This window comes from Xenopus tropicalis, chromosome 1 (genome assembly GCF_000004195.4).
Source record: "Xenopus tropicalis strain Nigerian chromosome 1, UCB_Xtro_10.0, whole genome shotgun sequence".
Lineage (NCBI taxonomy): Eukaryota > Metazoa > Chordata > Amphibia > Anura > Pipidae > Xenopus > Xenopus tropicalis.
The window spans coordinates 201,521,255-201,542,499 of NC_030677.2; the positions used below are offsets into that span (position 1 = coordinate 201,521,255).

Here is a 21,245-nt window from a genome sequence, read left to right on the forward strand (position 1 = left end):
TGATAAAGTGATAGATTCTGGGACTCAAAGTCCCTTTGCTCTCCATAGAGGGCAGTACATGGGACTTAAAGGTGAGGGAAGCAATGAGTGACTATGGGGGTGAGAAAATAACCCCTGTAATCATGGTCAGAATCATGGTTTCTGTTCAATCTGTGGAATCAGATATGTCTATGTAAAATAATATATATATTTTTCCATAAGCCCAATTGAATAAACCTATGCCAAAAGCAAAGTATTTTTCTACTTAAACCATTTCAAGTCCATTTTATAAAAATGATCAACATACATGCAGGGCAGATAGGCTCAATGTTAGGTAAATCCGCTCAGATACCATCAGTGTGGATTATGATCAACATTTCAGACAAAATGATACAAAAGACTGGCAACATTACTTCTTTATGGAAATAAATTATAAATAAGAAACTTCTTGGCAAAAATTAAGGGCATTGATGGAAAATAAATAGACTTGATTTAAAGGGAAACTATCATCACATAGTTATAATGCTCTTTATCATGTTGTTGAGCCAATCATTGCCCAACTCAGATTCACTTTTTATCTACCCTGCTATTTAGGCATTGCCAGATCAATTAGCCGTTCTTGTAAAGGCTGCTTTACATTATCTGTACTGCTGCCTGGTGTGACAGAACTCACTGAGTGAGGTCTAGATCTGTAGATCTAATGCCTGATTTGGCCACTCACGAGCTGGGCCAAAATTGGACTGACCCAGTTGTTGTCTCCGGGTCCACAGGATAGCATCATTTATCTCCAGGTACAAGGACAAATTGTACATGATAGTTTCCCTTTAGGAAAAGAAACTACTAAAATGTTTTACTAATGAAGATAGGCTTTTACTAATTGGGAGTCTTTTACTAACTCAGAGTCTCTTAGTAGATGTACAGTCCAGCCATTTTTTGTAGTAAAAATGACCTTTCCAATACAATGGCAACAAGGAACACAGTTTTTCTGAAGGAAACATTAGCAATGTGATGTGACTTTCCCACTCCCAGTAGTTCTGATGTTGCTTGGAAGAACATCTCTGCAACTCCAGGCACTGAGAGGAGGCAAGCATACATAAGCATACATAAATAAAGGGATGATTTGTGAAAGTGACCCCATAACATACTGATCATGGAGTAACAACGAGGTTGCAAAGCCAGCACAACATTGATCCAAGGCAATCCATTATTATTCTGTTGGAATCTTTGAGGCACGCAGAAGATCCTTCATTCCGCCAGTTTATAAACACTGAATACCTAGATCAATCCTTACTTTCAAAAATGGGTTAAGGAGGTACCTTTATATCACCCTGAAACAGCTTTTGAGTGCGTTTATGTTTAGTCTCAGAATGGCAACAGATCCCATGACCATGGAAATTTCACATATAAAAAAAACAAAACTTTTTATATACATCCATACAAGCGCCTTACAAAGAGTATCAAAATTAAGTTACATTTACACTTGTGTTGTACAACGTATTCCTTTTAAATACTATTTTAATACTTAATGAGAACGTATCCTATGAGGAAGATGATATATCATTACACTACATATTGCCACCGATCGCAACGAGTTTGCTCCTCGCCGAGTCTTTACCTTCCCCATTCAGTCGAACAGTAGGAATTGATTTTTTCCAAAAACATTCCGAAACGTACATTTATATATGAGTTTAAAAGTTGTCCCCTGTTTCATTGTCACTTCTCAACAGAACTCATTCTTTTGGACTTAATGAAAGCCATGCCGTGTGTCCTCATGTGAGTGTTTAAGGCGGCTTCACTTTCAAAAGTCTTCCCGCAGACTTTGCACGTTCTGTCAGACGTGACCAGGTCTGCTGCCTTTTTCTCTGCACTTGGCTTGTTCTCTTGCTGACTGTCCTCTTTGGAGCCGTTCTGCTTCGGAGAAGGTTGAGGCTCCTTTAACTTATGAACAATAAAGAGATGCCTGGAGAGCGAGACGTGCGACGTGTAGCAGAGGCCGCATTCTCTGCATTGGTACGAGGAGCCATCAGATTTGTGTTGGGGTATGTGTTCGTGGAACTGGAGAAGATTTTCTGTTGTGAAACCACACACGGCACATTTGTGCACTTTGAAGACATTTATTTTCAACTTCTTCAGAGGTTGAGTGATGGCTCCTCTTGGGGGTCTGAGATCCACCTCTGGTTCTTCTAACTTGCGCTTCGCAGTGGCCACCTAAACACCAGAGAACACTATACATTAGGTTCAAATCAAAATGAAGCTAAAGACTGAGCAGAATATTATTTAGGGTGGTGATATCTACATCCCATAGTCCAGTGTTCCACAACAAATGGCTCGCGAGCAAAATCCCCTCCTTGCCATCCTTACCACCCTCTTTGATGTTGCTCCCAGTGGCCTCAAAGCAGGCACCCATTTTTACATTTCTGGCTTGGGAGCACATTTTGGAAGCACTCCATATTATGTCCATATCTATATTATATATCTTTATTATTCTATAGTAATGTTTCTAGAATAACAGAGGGTAAATAATTTAGAGGGTGGTGCAAGATGCGAAATGCAAAAACCAGGTGCAAGTCGCCATGTTTGTTGCACTCTGTGCCAATATTAGCACCTGTGGGTGCATGTGGAGCACAAGGACATGCATCTTACCCATGAATACAAAGCTGCCAGCAGAACAATATCCATAAGGGTCTTTTTCCCCCCACCTATCCCTGAACTTGGGAGTAATTTAGATTACAAGTTGAGTGCCACTGGGTGCAGGGTGCAAAGAAGCCCTGTACTCATCACCTGTCCTGTGGCAGTCAGTAGGGCAGATTGCCTTCAGCCCGCCAGCATTTCACGCTACACCTTAGCCTTTTTATTTTTTTCATCAAACAAGGCCCCAATAATTTTAATGAATATAGAATATACCCTTTGTTTCTAAGCACTTCATCTACTTTTTATATACTGCTCGGTCTGTGGTAAAATGCTTTCCATTGCAATTGCACCTTTTTTATTCAGCAGCTCAGGTGGAGTGAGTTATTTCTATTATATTTTTTCTTCAGCTAATGGGATTTAATTAAGCAAGCACAAGAAACCTTAAACACTAAATAAAACATGAAGAAATGAAAGCTAGACAAATCACTAAATAATCCATAAAAGCAGGTGACTGCATATAAGGCACAAAGCATGAACATATTCCTTTAGGGAATATGCACTGCACTCAATAATACAGTGATACTATATGTAGCAGAAATTCCAGGTGAAATGATACATCATTATTTTTATATGAAATGTACCTTTGCTTCCACTTTGTGCTCCGCAGGCTCTGCAGCAGGCGGCACCTCTGGGGTCTCTTTAACATTGAGGTGCTTGATGCCATGCATTAACTGGATATGCTTTTCTAACAGGATCCGTTTAGCAAACACCCTTTTTGAGTCGGGGCAATGCCTAAAAGTAGACACAGATTTGTTAATACTGAAAGTCATAAAAAGCTATTTGTAAATGTCATTTCTATTAACAGCAGTATCTGAGTATCTGTCTGGCTGTATATATTTTCTGCACTTGAAAACAATCTAGCATAAGCCAGGTTCTAGGCCCAGACCTTGGTTGCCTTTTCACAAATCTGGACCTGTTTAATCATTTGGTGAAAGAAAAACATAATTATGCTATATTTGCAAGAACACATTGATACCTTGTTCAACATAACTGTAATGAACAGGGCATTTCCGACTCACTTTCCGACTTGTTTTCAATCTGTGGTTTAAGTTATTTCTTGAGCTACATATGTACCAATACAGAACTTACATGCAGGTATAGACTTTCCTGATGCCTTTGTGTTTGATACGGTTGTGCCGACACAGACTGTGAGAAGAACTGAAGGACTTGTCGCACTGACGGCACGGGTGCTTCTTCATTTGCTAGAGAACAGAGGGAAACAAGATATTCTAAACTGAAGGAAGAATTGCAATGTAATCGTGTATTGGTGCATTGCACCAAAGACTGCACACAGTGGAATGAAGAACTGCACCAAGCAGTCTATTTGTTTTTTGGGCTAAAGCAATGTATTTATCATACAAAGCATTTCTGCCATATACCTTTGATAACCCCAATATCATAGTAACATAGTAAGTTAAGGTGAAAAAAAGACACATGTCCATTAAGTTTAACCTCAGTGCCTATATATAACCCGCCTAACTGCTAGTTGATCCAGAGGAAGGCAAAAAAAAACCCCATCTGAAGCCTCTTTAATTTGCAGAATTCTGAGAGAGTCAGAATTCTGTCTGCAAATCCTGTGTACACCACTAGTTGTACTTCTGTGCACGACAGAGACAGTGCCAGGGTGCACGCTTACATACCCCTCAGCTGTGGGCGTTTGGTAGCACATTGAGCCCTGTACCTACTGCCTGTTGGTGTAAGGGTGGATAGGCACAAACACATTATGTATGGTTGACTCACATGTGATTTTCACATGTGAAAATTTGGCAAGAGAAAAACATTTTGGAGGTATGACTATGAAGATTTTCATTCATCCAGGTCATGGTATATCTAATATAAATAAATCTAAAGCAACCTGACTTGTTAAGTAATTAATTGAAGACGCTTCACTACTCATCCGAGCAGCTTCAGTTGACCTTTAATATACAAAGGGAACTCTCAGAATATGTCACTAAATGATTCACTGTATTAAACAAAAAAACATAAAGGCTCAAACCAAATTCAATTCATGAGAAAAATCTAACTTGGTTCTGGATTTTCCCACATTTGTAGCGACTCTTCACAAATGATTCCTACCTCTTCCCAGGTACATATATACTTCCATTAAGCATTTTATGAGTACGCTTTAGGGCAAAAGCTAAATACACATAGATTTTGACCGACACCTGCCCATATGCTTTCTTCCAAGGTAAGACTAGCTTGCCCTGGATAACTAATCCCATTGGAGCACAGCTCACTCCAATGAAAGAGAAGCCCAGATAGGGCCTTAGGGTGAAGAAACACAGGGCTACTTAGTAGCAGCTACGAAACGCCAGAAAATCCCCTGCCATAGACAGTACTGAGAATTGTCTCTGCTAAAACACACGTCGAGACAATTATCAGTAAATGATAAGCATTGTCTATTTCTGTAGCCGGGACGAGTAGCTGCTACTAGTAGCTCTGTGTGTCTTCACCCTTACAGCAATAAGGAGAGCAGCAAATAAAGTTCACAGGGAGAACCTGTCTGCCAAAGGAACAATATTTTACTACAAAAGATAACGTGACTAGCATACCTTCCCATGGTCTTTCTTCATGTGTGATATATAAACGTCTCGTTGGTTAAACATCTGTTCACAGTCCCAGCAGGTCCAGCCTGCATTTAAGTTTTTCTTGACTGCCGCCGAGTCAGCATTCTTGTTAGAGGAGATGGGTTTTTTCTCTGGTTTCTCTGTTCCATTCACTTGTTTGGGATCTTCCTTGCTTGAGCTAGTGGCATTCTGGGTGGTAGGCTTAGTGCTCAGGGGCAAGTTAACACCAAGCTTTGGAGGACCTTCAATGCTCTTTAGTGTCCCATGCATGGACTGCAAAGAAATCCAGGAGAGAGCAAAGTCAAATATGATTTACAATAAAAAGTATTTTTTTATATAACCCTGGGAATTAAATATGACAATATTCTGCAGAAATGTTTTGTCTTCATTGGATTAAAAAAACAAAAAACTATCCACTTAAATATCAATCAATGTGCTCCACTGCATAACAGGATTAGAGGAAGCTAAATACACAGACATGGAAGCATGCCTTGTCATAATCTTAAAGGGGTGGTTCGGCTTTAGGTTAACTTTTAGTATGTTATACAATGGCCAATTCAAAGCAACTTTTCAATTGGTCTTTAGTAGCCATTTAGTAGCCATTTTAAAGCTTCTCAGATGCACAAGTCACTGTTTTCACAGGGCTTAGTGACTCTTTAACCACAAATTTGACATTTTGCAGCATGTTTGGGATCATGGTGTGCTTTATATATGTTTCAATGTCCGTAGCTATCATTCAGTGCTCAGAGCAGCACAGATAGTCCTCTGCATATGTCAGTAGTTGGAAGAGTTCTAGTGACACAACAAAGTGATCTAATTGATCTCTTTATTTTGTTGTTACCCCCCACCCCAAAACACTACCATAATATCAGCTTTGGGGTCATGTAATAACGGTGCAATGTTTGCTTCTGTTTCTGTAACCCACAGCAACCAGTGTGTTTTTACATTAACATGCCTCCCAACATTTGAAAAATACAAAGAGGGACAAAAAGAAATGCCACGCGTAGTTCCCCCAAGAGACCTGTTTAGCTTATTTGTTACAATTGTATCTAAATGTAGGCATTGACTATTCTGGGCTCTGCCAAAAGCTACTTATCTAATTAAGTGTGAGTAACTTTGTATCTTTTTTGGCGTTCAGTGCAAGAGATCAAAGGGAAATGAGGGACTTTTCAGTAATAATCCAGGACCACTGGCTGAGCTGTTAAAATCGGGACCATCTCATGAAATCTGCACTGAGTTCTCTATCAAAAGAAACACAGGATTTCTTGTCTTCTTTTGTGTAAACATGTTCTTTGGTATCAGACTTCCTCTCCTTTAGAGCTCCTTCAGGTTTAGGCACGAGTCTGCGCATGCGCTCTCTCTCTCCCTTTTTTTGCTCCCCCTCTCATCAGAATGTGTGATCTGAGCTACCAATGGCTAGAGCTACGGCACGCAGAGGAGCATAGGGTAGCAGATCCGCTTCTTTCAGCCTGGTTGAGAAACGTAAGGCTGAGAGAAGCAGATATACGCTTCATTTGACCACATCCTAAGGGTTCTTTGTAAACTAGGATGGGCCTGCCACTATTTAGTCAGTAATCCCCAAAGGCAAAAGTGTCCCATGGTTGGTCAGATTAAATGTAATTAAACTCATCTTCCAAAATGAGCCAGACCAGACCATGTTCACCTTACCTTGATGTGGTCCATCATCAACTGTTTCTGTGCATAAAGCAGCGAGCAGTCCGGACACTTGAATACAGACACTTTCTGGTTTTCTAGATGCTGATCGAAATGACGGTGCAGCAAGGGCTGCAGGGTGAATACTGTGTCACACATAGAACACTTGTAGATAATTCTGGAAAACAAAATACAGATCTGTAACTTGGTTTCTGAAGAACACATAGCTGGAATAATGTATGTATTATACAGTAGAGGACATAAACAGAAAAGTAAGCGGATCTGCCATTATACTTGACAAAATTAGCCACCGCAAATAGTTTTTTTCAAAATCGTGGTGACTAATCACCCTGTCTGTTTTCACCCTTAGTCACATAATATGCAAGTTTATTTTGATCTTAAGATCTACAGTTAGTTAGTGTAGGTATGTGTATATATAGTATTATATCTGTCAGTGCATAGATAGGTCTGTATATGTATGTGTATATATGTGCACTAGGGGGGCAATTAGAGGTGTTAAACTAGATGGACTTTTTCCAGGGGAACTCTGACTCCCGAACCAAAATTTGTTAGAGTCTCACACAACACATAAACCCCTAATATACCTATCACTGTAATCTGTTCCTTCAATAAGTATGAATAAATCCCATTTGTATATACTGAAATCCAGCTGCAAAAATTCTTCTCTTTTTGCATCAATTGAAATCCTGGCAGGGGAGGAGGGGCTAAAACACTGATGTTACAAATAGTAGCAACTTCTCCACAGCTTACAGACAGCATGCAGTAACTACATAACCCACAATGCATTGCCTTATTGCCATGTGTGCAGGGAATTGTGGGATTAGGGGATGCAGGCCGAAGGCAGGCTGAGGAAAGTCGACTACTGTTGCATTTTGAGTCTCAAAGTAGTCAGCCAGATCAGCAGGAGAACAGGGGGCGGGGCTTAGATAATGGTTCCAAACCATATTATTACTTAAAAAATCATGAAAAGACTGCATATTTTTTAATTGATACTACAAAGTTGCTTGAAATCATGTTTACTTTTCAAAAAGCTTAAGTTGCGTTTGGATGGAGTTCCCTTTAATAAAATGCCTATTTCATGAATAAGGTCAGCAAATGTACATTGTTTACGTCCTGATCCACAAGCTAAATATAGAGCCACGCAACTCTGTATTGAAACTCGTGTTATTAAGTTTATTTTATTATTTATTTTTATTTATTTATTTGCATTACGTGCACAATATAGTTTTAAATGTAGTTTAAATGAATTTCAACAATACTTTTTGTTGCTTACTATATAACAGTTTTACTTTTTTCTACTGCTGGGTAACAAATAAATGGGATTGGTGCGATAGTAAAGAACTGAACTTAATAGAAGTCTCCCTGCCCTCGGCATTTCATTTAGGTTTCATGAGTGGTACCAAACAGCCCACTGGGCACAGTCCTGGATTGACTCACACTTTCTTCCTTTCTTTTATTTTGTGTGTAAACGCAGAATCTTACTGAGTTTGCAAGTAGATTCTAAGAGTGAAGACACACAGAGCTACTAGTAGCAGCTACTTGATGTGGCTACTAAAATAGACAATGCTGATCATTTACTGATAATTGTCTCTACATGTGTTTTAGCAGAGGCAATTCTCAGTATTGTCTATGGCAGGGGATTTTCTGGCGTTTAGTAGATGTGAAAAAGTAGCTGCTACTAGTAGCTCTGTGTGTTTTCACCCATATGTTAAAGCTCCAGGAAACTCTGTCTTTTCTATTTGCTGTAGCAGAACACCATAATGCACAGTTTCCTACCTTTTTTTATCAGGGCATTTTGCGTGTTTAAAAGGATTTATTAGTCACCCCACACCAACTTGTTGGGAATTCGATTCATTAAAGGGGTAGTTGACCTTTACATTAACTTTTAAAATGTTGTAGACATTGATATGCAGAGACAATTAGCAAATGGTCTTCATTTTTTATTTTTATGGTTTTTCAGTTATTTAGCTTTTTGTTCAGCAGCTCTCCATTTGGTATTTTAGCAGCTATCTAGGGTCTTTTTTACCCTAGTAACCAGGTAGAGGTTTAAACGAGAGATGGCAATATGAATAGCAGAGGGCCTGCACAGAAAGATAATAATAATGATCAATAATAATAAAAATGTAGCCTCACAGGGCAATCGTTTTTGGCTGCCGGGGTCAGTGACCCCCCATTTGAAAGCTGGAAATTGGCAGAAAAGAAAGGCAAATAATTCAAAAACTAAAATAAATTATGATGATCAATTGCAAAGTTAACGTAAAGGTGAACCACCCCTTTAAAGCAAATGTCAAAGGGATACTTTTATGTTTATGTATATCTGAAAACCATATGTAATTTTATAATCCTTATAACAACAGCCACTTTTTGAACTTGCATGGAGGAGTATTTTTCTGGAACTCATTGCTATTTCTATTTCCTGTTAAGCAATAAACAGTAGCCTTGTCTTGCTTTATGGCAAACACCAGGGCTGCTATTAGAAATCACAGGGCCCCGTACAATATAATTATCAGGGCACCCCTGCCACTGCAAGCGGTAGGCCAGCCACATGGGGGGGGCTGCTTCCGGTGCGAGCGGCCATGTTGTATAGTGTGCATGAGCATAATGAGCGAGTCCCACAGCTTGCTCATTATGGTTACTGGCCTGACAACTGTGCCCCCCATTCCCCCATTAGCAGTCCTGGCAGGCACTAAAACGAATAGAGAATAGAATAGGATATGTTCTCTGATAAACTTCGGTCTCTCTTTACTGCAAGTCTGAGTGCAAGGTGGAGTGGAACTAGATACACGTTTGTTCTAACAAACAAAAGGATAAAGGAAGGCGTATTGCCTCCTAGTAGTTCTCTCCTGTCAGGAAAGCAGGGGAAAATAAACATTCCCATTTTCTTCTAACAGGATCTAGATTTATAGAAGCTATTTTCTGAACTGTGGAAAGAGATACAGTTTCACACTGACAGTTCTTTCTCTGAATTGGTCCATTTTCGGTACACTGATAGCTGTGTAAGTGGCACAATTAAAACACAAGGGAAACAATCATCACATGGAGCAAGTAGCCCACAGCTCTGTTGAATGGTACAAACCTACAGAGAAGGCATACTTCACTCTCAGTGTTTTTACTTTTTAAGTATTAGCCATAATGGAACTAACTGTCACCTACACAAGTGTTCAAGTTTATACCATATTTTCAGATGCTGCAGGAAATTCAGAATGATATATATAAACAACAATTGTCTGAAGCTACAAAAGTACAAACCTACATTTAAGTCAAAGAAACCTACAATTAAGTCAAAGAAAATATTCTAGACAAGCGCTTGCAGGGCATTAAAGGGGATCTATAGTCTAAAAAGGTGTACTTATTTAGCAAATGTAGATCACACTATTTGTAATATAAAATCATTATTTGTTTTTTATAACATTTCTAAGAGAAAACTGCAAATTCTTTAACCCTAAGGGGTTTCTCTATCTACTTGGCAGAGTAGCAGTCAATGGGAAATGAGTGGCTGCCACTCTGCCCAGTAGGCAGGATTGCTAGGATCCATCCAAACCGCAAGTGCAGTAAGCAAATTTTGAGCATAATTGCCTTGTTTTTTCCCATAATGCAGTGTTTTCCCTGGAATACCAGTGTTGTTGCAGTCGCAAAGGCGCATTGTGGCAAACGTAATTGGGGCCAATTTGTCACAATTAACATAACTGTGCACAACTACAACTGAAGTCTGTGTTTGACGCAAATGCTCTGCACCTATTGGCAAAGATACTGCCTGGACCTGAGGTGGCAGCAACTCCAAGGTTTCTCTCAGGACCTGAACTAGGGGTTGGCAGAAGAGACACGTGCTTAGGGCGCAATGCTTGGGGGGAGCTAGGCATGTATCTCTTTTCTGCCGACCCCTAGTTCAAGCACTCCGGTCCCACTCATGATTCCTCTCTCACCCATGTCCACTTGCTCCTCCAATGCTTGCTTGTCTCTCCACCCTCTCCCCGATGTCAACAAGATGCGCGGGGCAAGGGTGAAGCGATGCGGTCGGCTGCGTTGCCTAGGGAGCCTGGCCAGCATGGCCAAGCACTGGTTCCTCTGCATCGATAGGAGCAGAAGTTCTTTTGGAACAGGAGGCAAGAAGGACTGAGTAGTGCCGAGCGCAACTATACGGAAATGCCAAGAGCACCTTTAAGTACCTTTAACCAACGAAATAAATGACCCCTCATTAACCTGTGGATGTTATTTTACAGATAGTACAGTAAAGAGTCATAAATGTATATTACCAAGTGGTTGTTTTGCTGTATAGTAGACCCTGCTTTAAATAAAAAATAGAACTATACAAACAGAATGGCTTTGTGAATAAAGAAGGTGTCTGAAAGGTTAACAGGAACTGCCTGAAATTTTTAACCACAATTACAACTTTTACGGAGGAAAATGTAATAATGTCAGCTTGTTTTCATGCAGTGTGCTAAAAGTTTTATGTTTTCATAATGTAAGAAACAAAGATAGATGGCTACGATGGCTTCTTTGCCCTCAGAAAGCACAGAGTGATAGAAGAAAGATAAACATTCTTACGTCATTGGAAAATGAATTCTTCTGAATACTGTTTTTGCGTCTAATGGCTTTGATAAAAAGGTTTTAATAAGGAAATTGCTATGACCCAACTAAATACCAAGGGGTCCTATTATCTCTCTGCTGTAGCTTAGGAACAGACGGCACTACTCACCAGTGCTGATAAGAAATTGACTTTTTTTTAAAGAGATTTTTATTAAAGAGGAACTGTTGCTTGTAAGTAAATTATTTCTTGTAATTATTTAGTGATTGTCCAGCAGACTAAAACAAAATGCAATTAAGGAGCAAAGGTCTTGCAAAACAACCTTTTATTAGCCCCCCCCCCCCCTTCCTTTCCCCAAAAAAGATATAGATGCCATTGTACATACTTGGGTTCTCCTATCTTCACACCAGGGTGCTGGGTGTAGGCATGGGAATGTGTGCTAGGCGCAGACTTGAATGCCATCGGACAGATTGGACATTTATAGAAGACTTCACAATGGGATCCTTGAATATGGCATTTCAATGCGGACAACTCTGAATACACAACACTGCAGTGCAAGCACCTAAAATGATTATAAACACAGAGAAAATAAATAACTAGCAAAAAGACCAATAATAAAACATAAAAATGTACATATTCTGCTGTCTTTTTTTAGTTTCTTTATCAGTGAGGAAATTAATGTGTCCTGTGGAAGTTTCTGCTCATCAGTAGTCTACTTACCTATTTGTAAAATGCTATTTTTTCATATACATGCAATGGGCACCAGCACACACACAAGGCTTCACTGATCCTTTCAAGTTCTTTGTACATAGAATACTTTAGTCTATCCCCAGTGTCAGGTTTCACTGTGTACCCATGAATATTCAGGAATAAAGATGACCACGCACAATAAAGGACAGGTAGTAAAAACCTACTCTATTTTATAGCAAGATATGGGTGCACCAAGTGCCCATTGGTGTGCCTGATCATTTTTGTTCTTTGAACAATTGTATACACAGTCACTAGGTCTTTTGCTTGACTCTGCTCCTCCCAGTTAAACTTCAGACACCCCAAAAGCTAATGAAAGAATGGTGTGAAAAGTCATGACATATTACTACATATATGTTTTGGTCCCCTGGCAAAAAAAATACTTGGAACAGATTTTAAGATTTTCCTGAACTCCAATAGACTAAATTTACCTGTAACCGACACGGCGAGTATAGTGCAGGCAGTTCTTAGTGACGTGAGTCTGAAAGTGAACGGATCGACATATTGCGCCACACTCGGGACAAGTGTAAGGTGATTTGTGCTGGTGTATCCGCTGGTGGCAGTTATAGCTACACGGATTGGGAAGCAGCATCATACAGATACTACACGTTTTCTAGAAAGTAAAACCACAGCATGATACTGAATTAGACAGAATATCCAATAAATTCATGCAGATAGATAAAATTCACACTGTTCAGAACACAACTGAAATCAGATGCTGCCAGTGCAACCTTTCCAATAGTTTCTGCTAACTTTCAGTACAAAATATACAATATTGAGCTGGCACATGGACTAACTTATGGGCAATGCCCTAGATCAGTGCTGTCCAACTGGCCCCCCACCTGTCTGGCTGCTTTGATGGCTTACTCTTGTGTAAGCTTTAAATGGTATCAGCACTGAGATTAACTGGCCCCCTGCATTGCTCCCACCTCAGATTCAGGCTGTAATCTCATTGTATTGTTTAAACATGTAGGGCCTGATTCACTAAAGTGCGATTTAACGTGCGCTATTTATAGCGTGCGTTAAAATTTTTACCGCGTCTTAATTTTGGCGATTTTTCGCCCGATTCACTATAAGCATACTCGCGCTTTTTTACGCGCGATATTGCATGCGTTATTTAACTCGCGAAGACTATTTCAATGCGGTATTTGCTGGTACATGTGCTAAATTACGCCCGCGAATATGAATGGTAGCTTAGAAATAGTGTATAAAAATTGTCGCCGCATATAAATGGTGTATATAAATATTAGCCACATATAAATGGTAGCATATAAATAGTAGATGCTTATAAATAGTAGCCACTAGTGATGAGCAAATGTGTTCTGGTTTCTTTAGTGAAAATTAGCAAATCTTTCGAAAGATCCACGAAACGGCAAAAATGTTGTGCGGGCAAAAAAATTGTTGCTGTGACTATTATTTTTTGACGCTTGTATAAATTTTTGTATGTGCGGTGAATTTTTGCGTGGCAAATTTTTTCAGGCGTTTCGCCATTGGCGGATTGTTTTGCGAAACGCATGAATAAATCCGCTGCAAAAAAATTCAACGCACGTCCAAAAATTCGCTGCGAATCCATGCCTGGCGAAACATTTAATCACTTGTAGCCAAATATAAATAGTCGCGCAAATGAACGCATGCCATGTTAGCCATACACGCCAATACTTGCAGAAAATTACTGTATTAAAAATGACCATTTCCCTGCAAACTGGCGGCTGCGTCACTCTAGGGGAAACACATACTTAAATAAATAACACTGTAAGTCCATATTTTATTGCAAAAAATCATTTACTGTACTTTTGTATAATTTTTCGCCTGTCTTTAGTAGGTGTTAATTTTCGCATAGCCGAATGCGATATTTAGCGCGCAAAAGTTATAGTGAATCATGCGATCATATTCTTTTCAGCACGGAAATGAACGTATGCGGTAAAACTAGCGCGAGAAATACCGCATGCGCAAATGCGACTTATCGCATGCGGTAAAGCTGTAGTGAATCGCGCGCTAATTGTCGCGTCTTTTTTACCGCAAAAAAGCATGCGATAAACTTTAGTGAATCAGGCCCGTAATCTCCTGTGTTTTTCACACCTTTTAGTTTCTGCCCCCCCTTTTTAGTTCACCCCCTGCAGTGTTCACACCTCAGGCTCAGGTTGTAATCAACCCCATTGTTCACCTCTTCACACCTCAGACATTGTATGTAGTGCCTGGACTATGCTGCCTGTGTATATGGCACACACAGACAGCATAGGGTAGGCAACGTATGGCACATAGGCAGTATAGGGCAGGGAGGGTATGGAACACACAGACAGCATAGGGCAGGCATAGTATGGCACATAGGAAGCATAGGGCAGGGAGGGTATGGCACACACAGACAGCATAGGGCAGGCATAGTATGGCACATAGGCAGCATAGGGCAGGGAGGGTATAGAACACACAGACAGCATAGGGCAGGCATAGGATGGCACATAGGCAGCATAGGGCAGGGAGGGTATGGAACACACAGACAGCATAGGGCAGGCATAGTATGGCACACACTGGCAGCATAGGGTAGGCCGAGTATGGCACACGCAGGCAGCATAGGGCAGGCAGAGTATGGCACACACAGGCAGCATAAGGGAGGCAGAGTGCTGCCTGTGTGTGCCATACTCTGCCTGCCCTATGCTGCCTGTGAGAGGTGAACCTGGCAGGGGTTTGTTCTGGGAGTTTGTTAGTAGTTGGAAACAGCCATTAAATGGTCCCTAAGGTGTGTAATTATGTTGCTGGGGGATGCTGTGCTATCTACAGGGGAGGAGGAGGCATATGGATTTAAGGGTGTGTCTTAATATGACATAATATAATTCTTTTATATTTATAATTCTTTTTTATGGGGACCAAGCATTTGGGTTTTTGCTGCACTACCACCATTGTGATAAAATGGGTGTGGTTTGAAGTGGGTGTGGTTCAAAAAGGAGGAGTTGCCAAAACTGGCTTCCATTAGCGGCCCTCCACCATGTATGCTAGAGAAATTCCGGCCCTCGGCACCGCAGAAGTTGGACAGCACTGCCCTAGATATTTTTCCAGCAGATGAAGGTTGTTCCTATATAGGTTGTTCCCGTACAGTATGTTGATCTACCTAAGATGACACAGAATTACTTGGAAAAATTATTTACTACATGTTTTTTTTGGAAAATGCATTACTCATCTTCGCCATTTATATAACTTTATAGCCAAACCTAGGGCTGCATTCCTATTAGAGCCTCTAGATGAAAAAAAGAGCTAGTGATATGTCAAAAGTAGGTACCGAGTTGCAAAAAGCCACTTACCTGATACCCTGGGCCAGAGTTAGGGCAGAAACCTTCCAACTGGGGGAAACCCAGATGGGGGATGGGATGGTGACATCATAGGGACAGAGCGGATGATGTTGGGGGCATGGTTGATGACACCAGGGGCAGGGTTATGATGTAGCGATTGGAAAATCACCACTGTCAATCTAGGGAAGTTCTGCCCGGTTTCCCTAATTTGGAAAACTGGGCAGAGAATTTTGACTCAGAGAGCCCTCCTAAAAACCTGGCCGTCCAGGTCAAAATCGAGCAGGTGGCATCCCTAGCCAGAGTTTCTGTTAGCAGAAAACTGCACTGGCGCGGGGTACTTCTGAGCGGGCATCAAGGAGGGTACTTTTGAGTGGGCAGTACTGCTTCTTTCTCCTCAAAGGTGCGCAGTAGCATGAAAAGCTGGTGTTTTCATTTGACTGTTCATCCATCGGCCTGGGGCCATTGAAGAATGGAAGAAGTGGAAGAAAAAGATTGCTCTGTGGTGCACCCTAATATTTGGCCCCACCCAGTGATTTAACCTTTCCTTCTCCTTTAAAAAGAAAACATTCTTAATTGAAGCGGATGTTCCGCTATAAATTAACTTTTAAAATGTTATAGTGGTATCTAGTTGTAATTCTTTATTTTGTATGGGTTTTTTTAACCTGGAGCTACAAATGGTTTCTGGTTGTCAAAGACAATGACCATGGCAACCAAAAAAGAAAGACAGAAGGGGTTATTTATTATGATCCCAGATGCAAGAGCATGTCCTTTACTGCTCATTTTAAAAGAGTTTGAGGGTCTGGTTGGATCTGCTGAGTGAATAACCAAAGGGCAAAGTGTAATGACAGGGCTCCATTGAGGACTGCACACTTCAGCTCTCCCTAAGTTGTGCAAGTAAAGGGGTATGAGGGGGAAGCCTACATGTTACTGCCTGCCCACCGCTCTTAAATACAGAGCTGCAGAACTCATTAAATAAAAATACATACAAAAGATTAATTGCATATTGTCTTAGAATATTCCTGTCTGCAGAATACTGAAAGGAAATTTCAAGGTGAGCTGTAGTCTTTCTACAGGACCACAGACAATATCATAATAATCAGATGATCAATCAAAAAGAGGTCACTTACCTGTGCCGTGGCGTCGGAAGCTTGCTGATAGTGTGTGGCCAGGGCTATTTCATCCTGAAACACTTCACTGCATTCCAAGCATTTGAGGCTATGTCTGCACAGATTTGCTGGATCTTCATCTAAAGGCATAGCAGGAGCAACAGGTGTGTTACTGGGTGCAGATATCACAGGCCCTGGCAAACCAGGCTGTATCTTGGTTACCGTATGGGCCACAACAGCCACTGGGGTCTGCCGAGTAGCCAATGGCGTGGTAGAAGCATTATTCTGAGAAGCAACAATCATCTGGTCAGTAGGGACAGGTTTTAGGATTAAATGAGAGCACTGCATCACAACTCCTTTTTCCTTGTGGCCACGTGCATGGGACAAAAGACTGCATTTATTGTAGAAAACTAAGTTTTTGGAGCAATGGTTACAAGTCACTTCAATTCGTACACTCCTGCGGTCATAATGCTGGAGAAGACTCTTTTCAAGTGCAAAAGCATCACCGCACTCCAGGCATTTGTATCCCCGCGTTGGCAAGGTAATTCCAGCACTGGCTGGTGGAGTGAGGTTGGGAACATACACTGGGAGGGGGTTAACGCTACTCAACACTTTGTTGAAGGCTTCCACTACAGAGCTCTGGGAAGACGCCACTACCTGGACTCTAGACACCTTTTTGGGTGGCGTTGATGGTGTTGCTGCTGCAACAAGAGCCTGCTTGATTTGCTGCTGTGGTTTAGCTAAGACTTGGCGAAGCTCAGATGTCTGAGAACCTTGAGGCAAAAGGTTGAGATTGGCAAAATGCACCGTCTTTGGCACAAGTTTAGTGTTGGCAAGACTTGACGCAGGAACCACCACAGTCTGTTGTTGAATAGCATTGGCAGCTTTGATAATTGCACTGCTGGCACTTTGAACGGATGCAGCAGATATTACAGTGGCTTTCACTGTAGTATTGTTACCAAACTTTAAGTTTATCACTTGTGAGCCTGCTGTTTTGACAGCCGATACTGGTAGGAACGCCGTGGCTACAGGTTTAATGGTCACTTGCTTTGGGGCGACATCTGTTGATGCCACCGGTGAGCCTATGGACGGATGTAAGGACGCTCTAGTTGGCGAGGAAAGAACAGGAGTAGAGGAAGGAGATGGTAAGAGTGATGAAACCAGCACAGGAGAGTTTGGTTCTACATTTTTTTTCAATTCTTCAACATCGAAGTCAGGCAACACTCTGGTAACCATCCTCTTAATTTCACCGGAAGATGTCTTGATAGTCTTAATTCTGACTTTAGGAATGGCAGGAGTTGAGCCACCAGAAGAAGAAGGGGAACCCTTGCTGCTAGTTTCACTCAAGACACTTCTTGGGCTGTCTGATTGCTTTGCCTGAACCTTCTTTGTACCATCTATAAGACTCTGCACCGTTAACTGGGAATCTGGAGATTTATCAGCAGACATGGGGCTACAGTCACCTTCTTTAAGTACTGGGGATGCTCCTCCAGAACTGGGTTCTAGGTCCTTTAGATCACACACTGTTTTCTTAGCACTAAGAGCTGCAATGGCAGCAATGCAGGAAGAAAGTTTTGCAGAAGACTTTGCTCTCAGCTGTGAGATAGTCCCTCCATTGGCTTCACTTTTTTCTGTATCTATTTTTTCATCCTCCTTTGTTTCCAGCAGCAGCCTCTGGGCACTTTCCTTAAGTTTCTCATCTAGTTTCTGGAGTTTAAATGTATCGTACACACTAAAATTGGTGGAACTGGCTTCCAAATCTCTTTTACTGGATTTATTCTTATCTTGGCTGCCTGGGAGGGCTGTGCCAGCTTTGATGAAATGGTCTCCTGAATGCATCTTGTCACTTTCATACACCTGCTCAACACCCGATTCATCCAATATATTGCTACTGAAACTGGATTTTAAGGCTTCCCGATCAGGTGGGTCCACCACTTCAATTTTTTCATCCTCATCAAACTCTTCAGCGCTAGAGATAGGACTGAACTGATTAAAGGAAGATGCCTTTAGTATAGTATCAGTATGAAGCTTTAAGGATTTAAGTTCCTCCTTGTTGAACCTGTCTAGATTTGTTGTTGTGAGAAATCCATTGTGCAAACCATTGCCGGCAGAATGATGGTCCTTTTCTGACACTTCTGAGTCCACAGTCCTTACATTTTTAACAATAACGCTTACGCCAACATCAGAGGATGATGGAACATGGGCATCATCGTCTCCTTGAGAATTTTGCTTTATGCTACTTTCCTGATCGTCATGCCCAGACTCAATAGCTGCTTTAGGATCAACCATATCAGGGATGTCAAAGGCTGCAAGGAGATCATCAAAGTCTGGGGTCTTCATATCTCCCATGATTACGTGGTGGTTGTCATGTAACTCTGTAAATGCAAAAATGAGTATACATTGTAATTCTATGTAATTCTATGTAATCTAGATAACCTAGAAGAAATCAACTGCTTTCACATAACGTTAGTAGATAATGTACCCCCTACTGTAAATGATAAGGATATTAGCAGTCACTGAGGGGTTCTGTGCCCATATAAAGGCACAAGGCTGCAGGCTGAGTTATACAGAGAACTCTGGGATTATAAGTTTATTAGAAGTCTCTGTGGGGTTCTGTGACCATATAAAGGCACAACGCTGCGGTTATACAGGTCAGAGAAATACACTTGTGTATTATATTATTATCCTTAATGTATATAGCGCCAACATATTCTATAGAGAGTATACATCATTTACATAAAAATCAACAGATTTGACATTATCCTTAACAGGAGACAACATGTTGGAAACACTCCATTTTCTCTCTGTTAAAGAATTCTCCATATGTAGCAGAAGGTCAGCACCATCTAAGCATGAACACTTGATGGCGATGTTTCATAAGTCTACTTAGCTTAGTATCATGGCAGCTCTTACTCATAAGTATAAATGCAAATATGGGTGTGGGATCTATTATCCGGAAATAAGTTATACAAAAGGCTCTGAAAAGGCAATGCTGTTTCCCACAGGGTCCTAGTAAACAAACATTTCTTAACTTTAGATTCATTTGCTTTTAGCCTTTAATAGTAAAACATCATTCTTACTTGATTGAACAAGCATACATCAGCATTGATGGCAAAATATTCCTTTTTTTAATGTTGATAGTTTTTATAATTTTTAAGACCTGGTATTCTAATAATTATTTGACTGAAATTGAGTCTATGGGACATGGCCTTCTCATAATTCTGAGCTTTCTAGATAATGGGTTTCCGAATAATGGATCCCATTTGTAGAAAATAATGTACCCACTGTAAAGTATTAGGAAAAGTCACCTCAAATTTCCAAGACCTGTAAAAACACACTCGGCTTTCAGCCTAGTGTCTTTATATGTCCATGAAACTCCTTGATGACTTATAATATCCTTATATTTTACAACAGGGCGTATATTATTTCCATATATTATTTGACACCCTTAGTCAACACTGTATATTTAAGGGAAATACACAGAACAGCAATCCTTTCAGCACTTTCTTACTTACTAACATAAGAGGCAATGGCTAATCCAGCCCCTAAATCTATTACTTGCATGAACACAAGCACAAACTTGCTCCCACGTGTCCTGCAGATCACTATTACATGTCCCCATAACCATAGCTAAAACATAAATAAACCAAGCGTGGGTGAGATTTTAGCTGATGAGGTTCATTTAGCATTTTGCTAGAATACTGAAGGAAATATTATATTAAATGTATTTCCATACCAAAATCTCTTTCTCTCTCTCTCTCTATATATGTGTGTGTGTGTGTGTGTACGTGTATGTATATATATATATATATATATATATATATATATATATAATGGATAAAGTACCCCCTTTTGTAAAATAACTAATGCCATCACTCAGTACCCTTTATAAGGATTTCATTTACAGAATACATATGGCTCTTTTGTATTATAAAGCTATTAGAAATGCCAAAGCAGTTCCATATAAAGGTCACAGAGCCACTGGCCTTTAAAGTTAAATATAACACTGTAAAATAAAGCCCAGTTGCAAAGTTGCTTGACATATTAGTGTATGCAACCAAATATTAAAAGGTGTACTACTGGTATAGTAACCCATAGCAACCAATCAAAACGTAGCATTACTGCTCAGCTGATTAAAAACAAAATGACTACTATGGGTTACTAGGCCGTGGCAATCTCTAAGCCTTTGTAACATCACTGTATTTACTGAATGTATGTGTCAGTGTTTACTTTTGGATACATAGAAAATATGCTGATTTAGATGTGTCTCTACCATCTCATCTTACCTTTATTTTTAATATAAAGTCTGCCCCTCCTACTGGAGGCCACCGGCATCCTGGTGGTGTCTCGACGTACTTGCTCCCTTGTGGGTGCGCTAGCCACGCCCCCCTGCATTTACAAGCAGGTATCTAAAAATAAAAGAAAAAAATCACATGGTATTGATTATGAGCTAAAAAAAGCAAAATTATACAGGAGGTGTTGGGTAGCAGCCCATAGCAACCAATCAAAGATTTGCTTTCATTGTGTGGCCTGCATAACCTAATACAATCTAATTGTTTGATACTGACTTTAGCAACCAGCTTAATTGCCTATTTCCTGTCAATAAAATACCAGCCTTTCTAATTACATTGGTACCAAGTGTCATTTTTAATGACAGGTGGCAACACTAAGGCTA

General features: G+C 40.5%; 1 protein-coding gene across 6 annotated transcripts in view; it reads right to left on the bottom strand.

Moving 5' to 3' along the window:
* Nucleotides 1-248: 248 nt before the first annotated feature.
* znf532 (zinc finger protein 532) overlaps nt 249-21,245 on the bottom strand; it is a 45,400-nt gene continuing 24,403 nt past the window's right edge. For all 6 annotated transcript variants that reach the window (XM_002936667.5, XM_004910402.4, XM_004910412.4 and 3 more), the window contains 9 exons: nt 20,857-20,979; nt 16,592-18,945; nt 12,615-12,796; nt 11,822-11,998; nt 6,906-7,068; nt 5,223-5,510; nt 3,760-3,872; nt 3,252-3,402; nt 249-2,187 (listed from right to left, as the gene is read on the bottom strand). In XM_002936667.5, the coding sequence (XP_002936713.2) occupies nt 1,693-2,187; nt 3,252-3,402; nt 3,760-3,872; nt 5,223-5,510; nt 6,906-7,068; nt 11,822-11,998; nt 12,615-12,796; nt 16,592-18,945; nt 20,857-20,965 (4,032 nt within the window). In that variant the 5' untranslated portion in view covers nt 20,966-20,979 and the 3' untranslated portion in view covers nt 249-1,692. The remainder of the gene's footprint in view (nt 2,188-3,251; nt 3,403-3,759; nt 3,873-5,222; nt 5,511-6,905; nt 7,069-11,821; nt 11,999-12,614; nt 12,797-16,591; nt 18,946-20,856; nt 20,980-21,245) is intronic.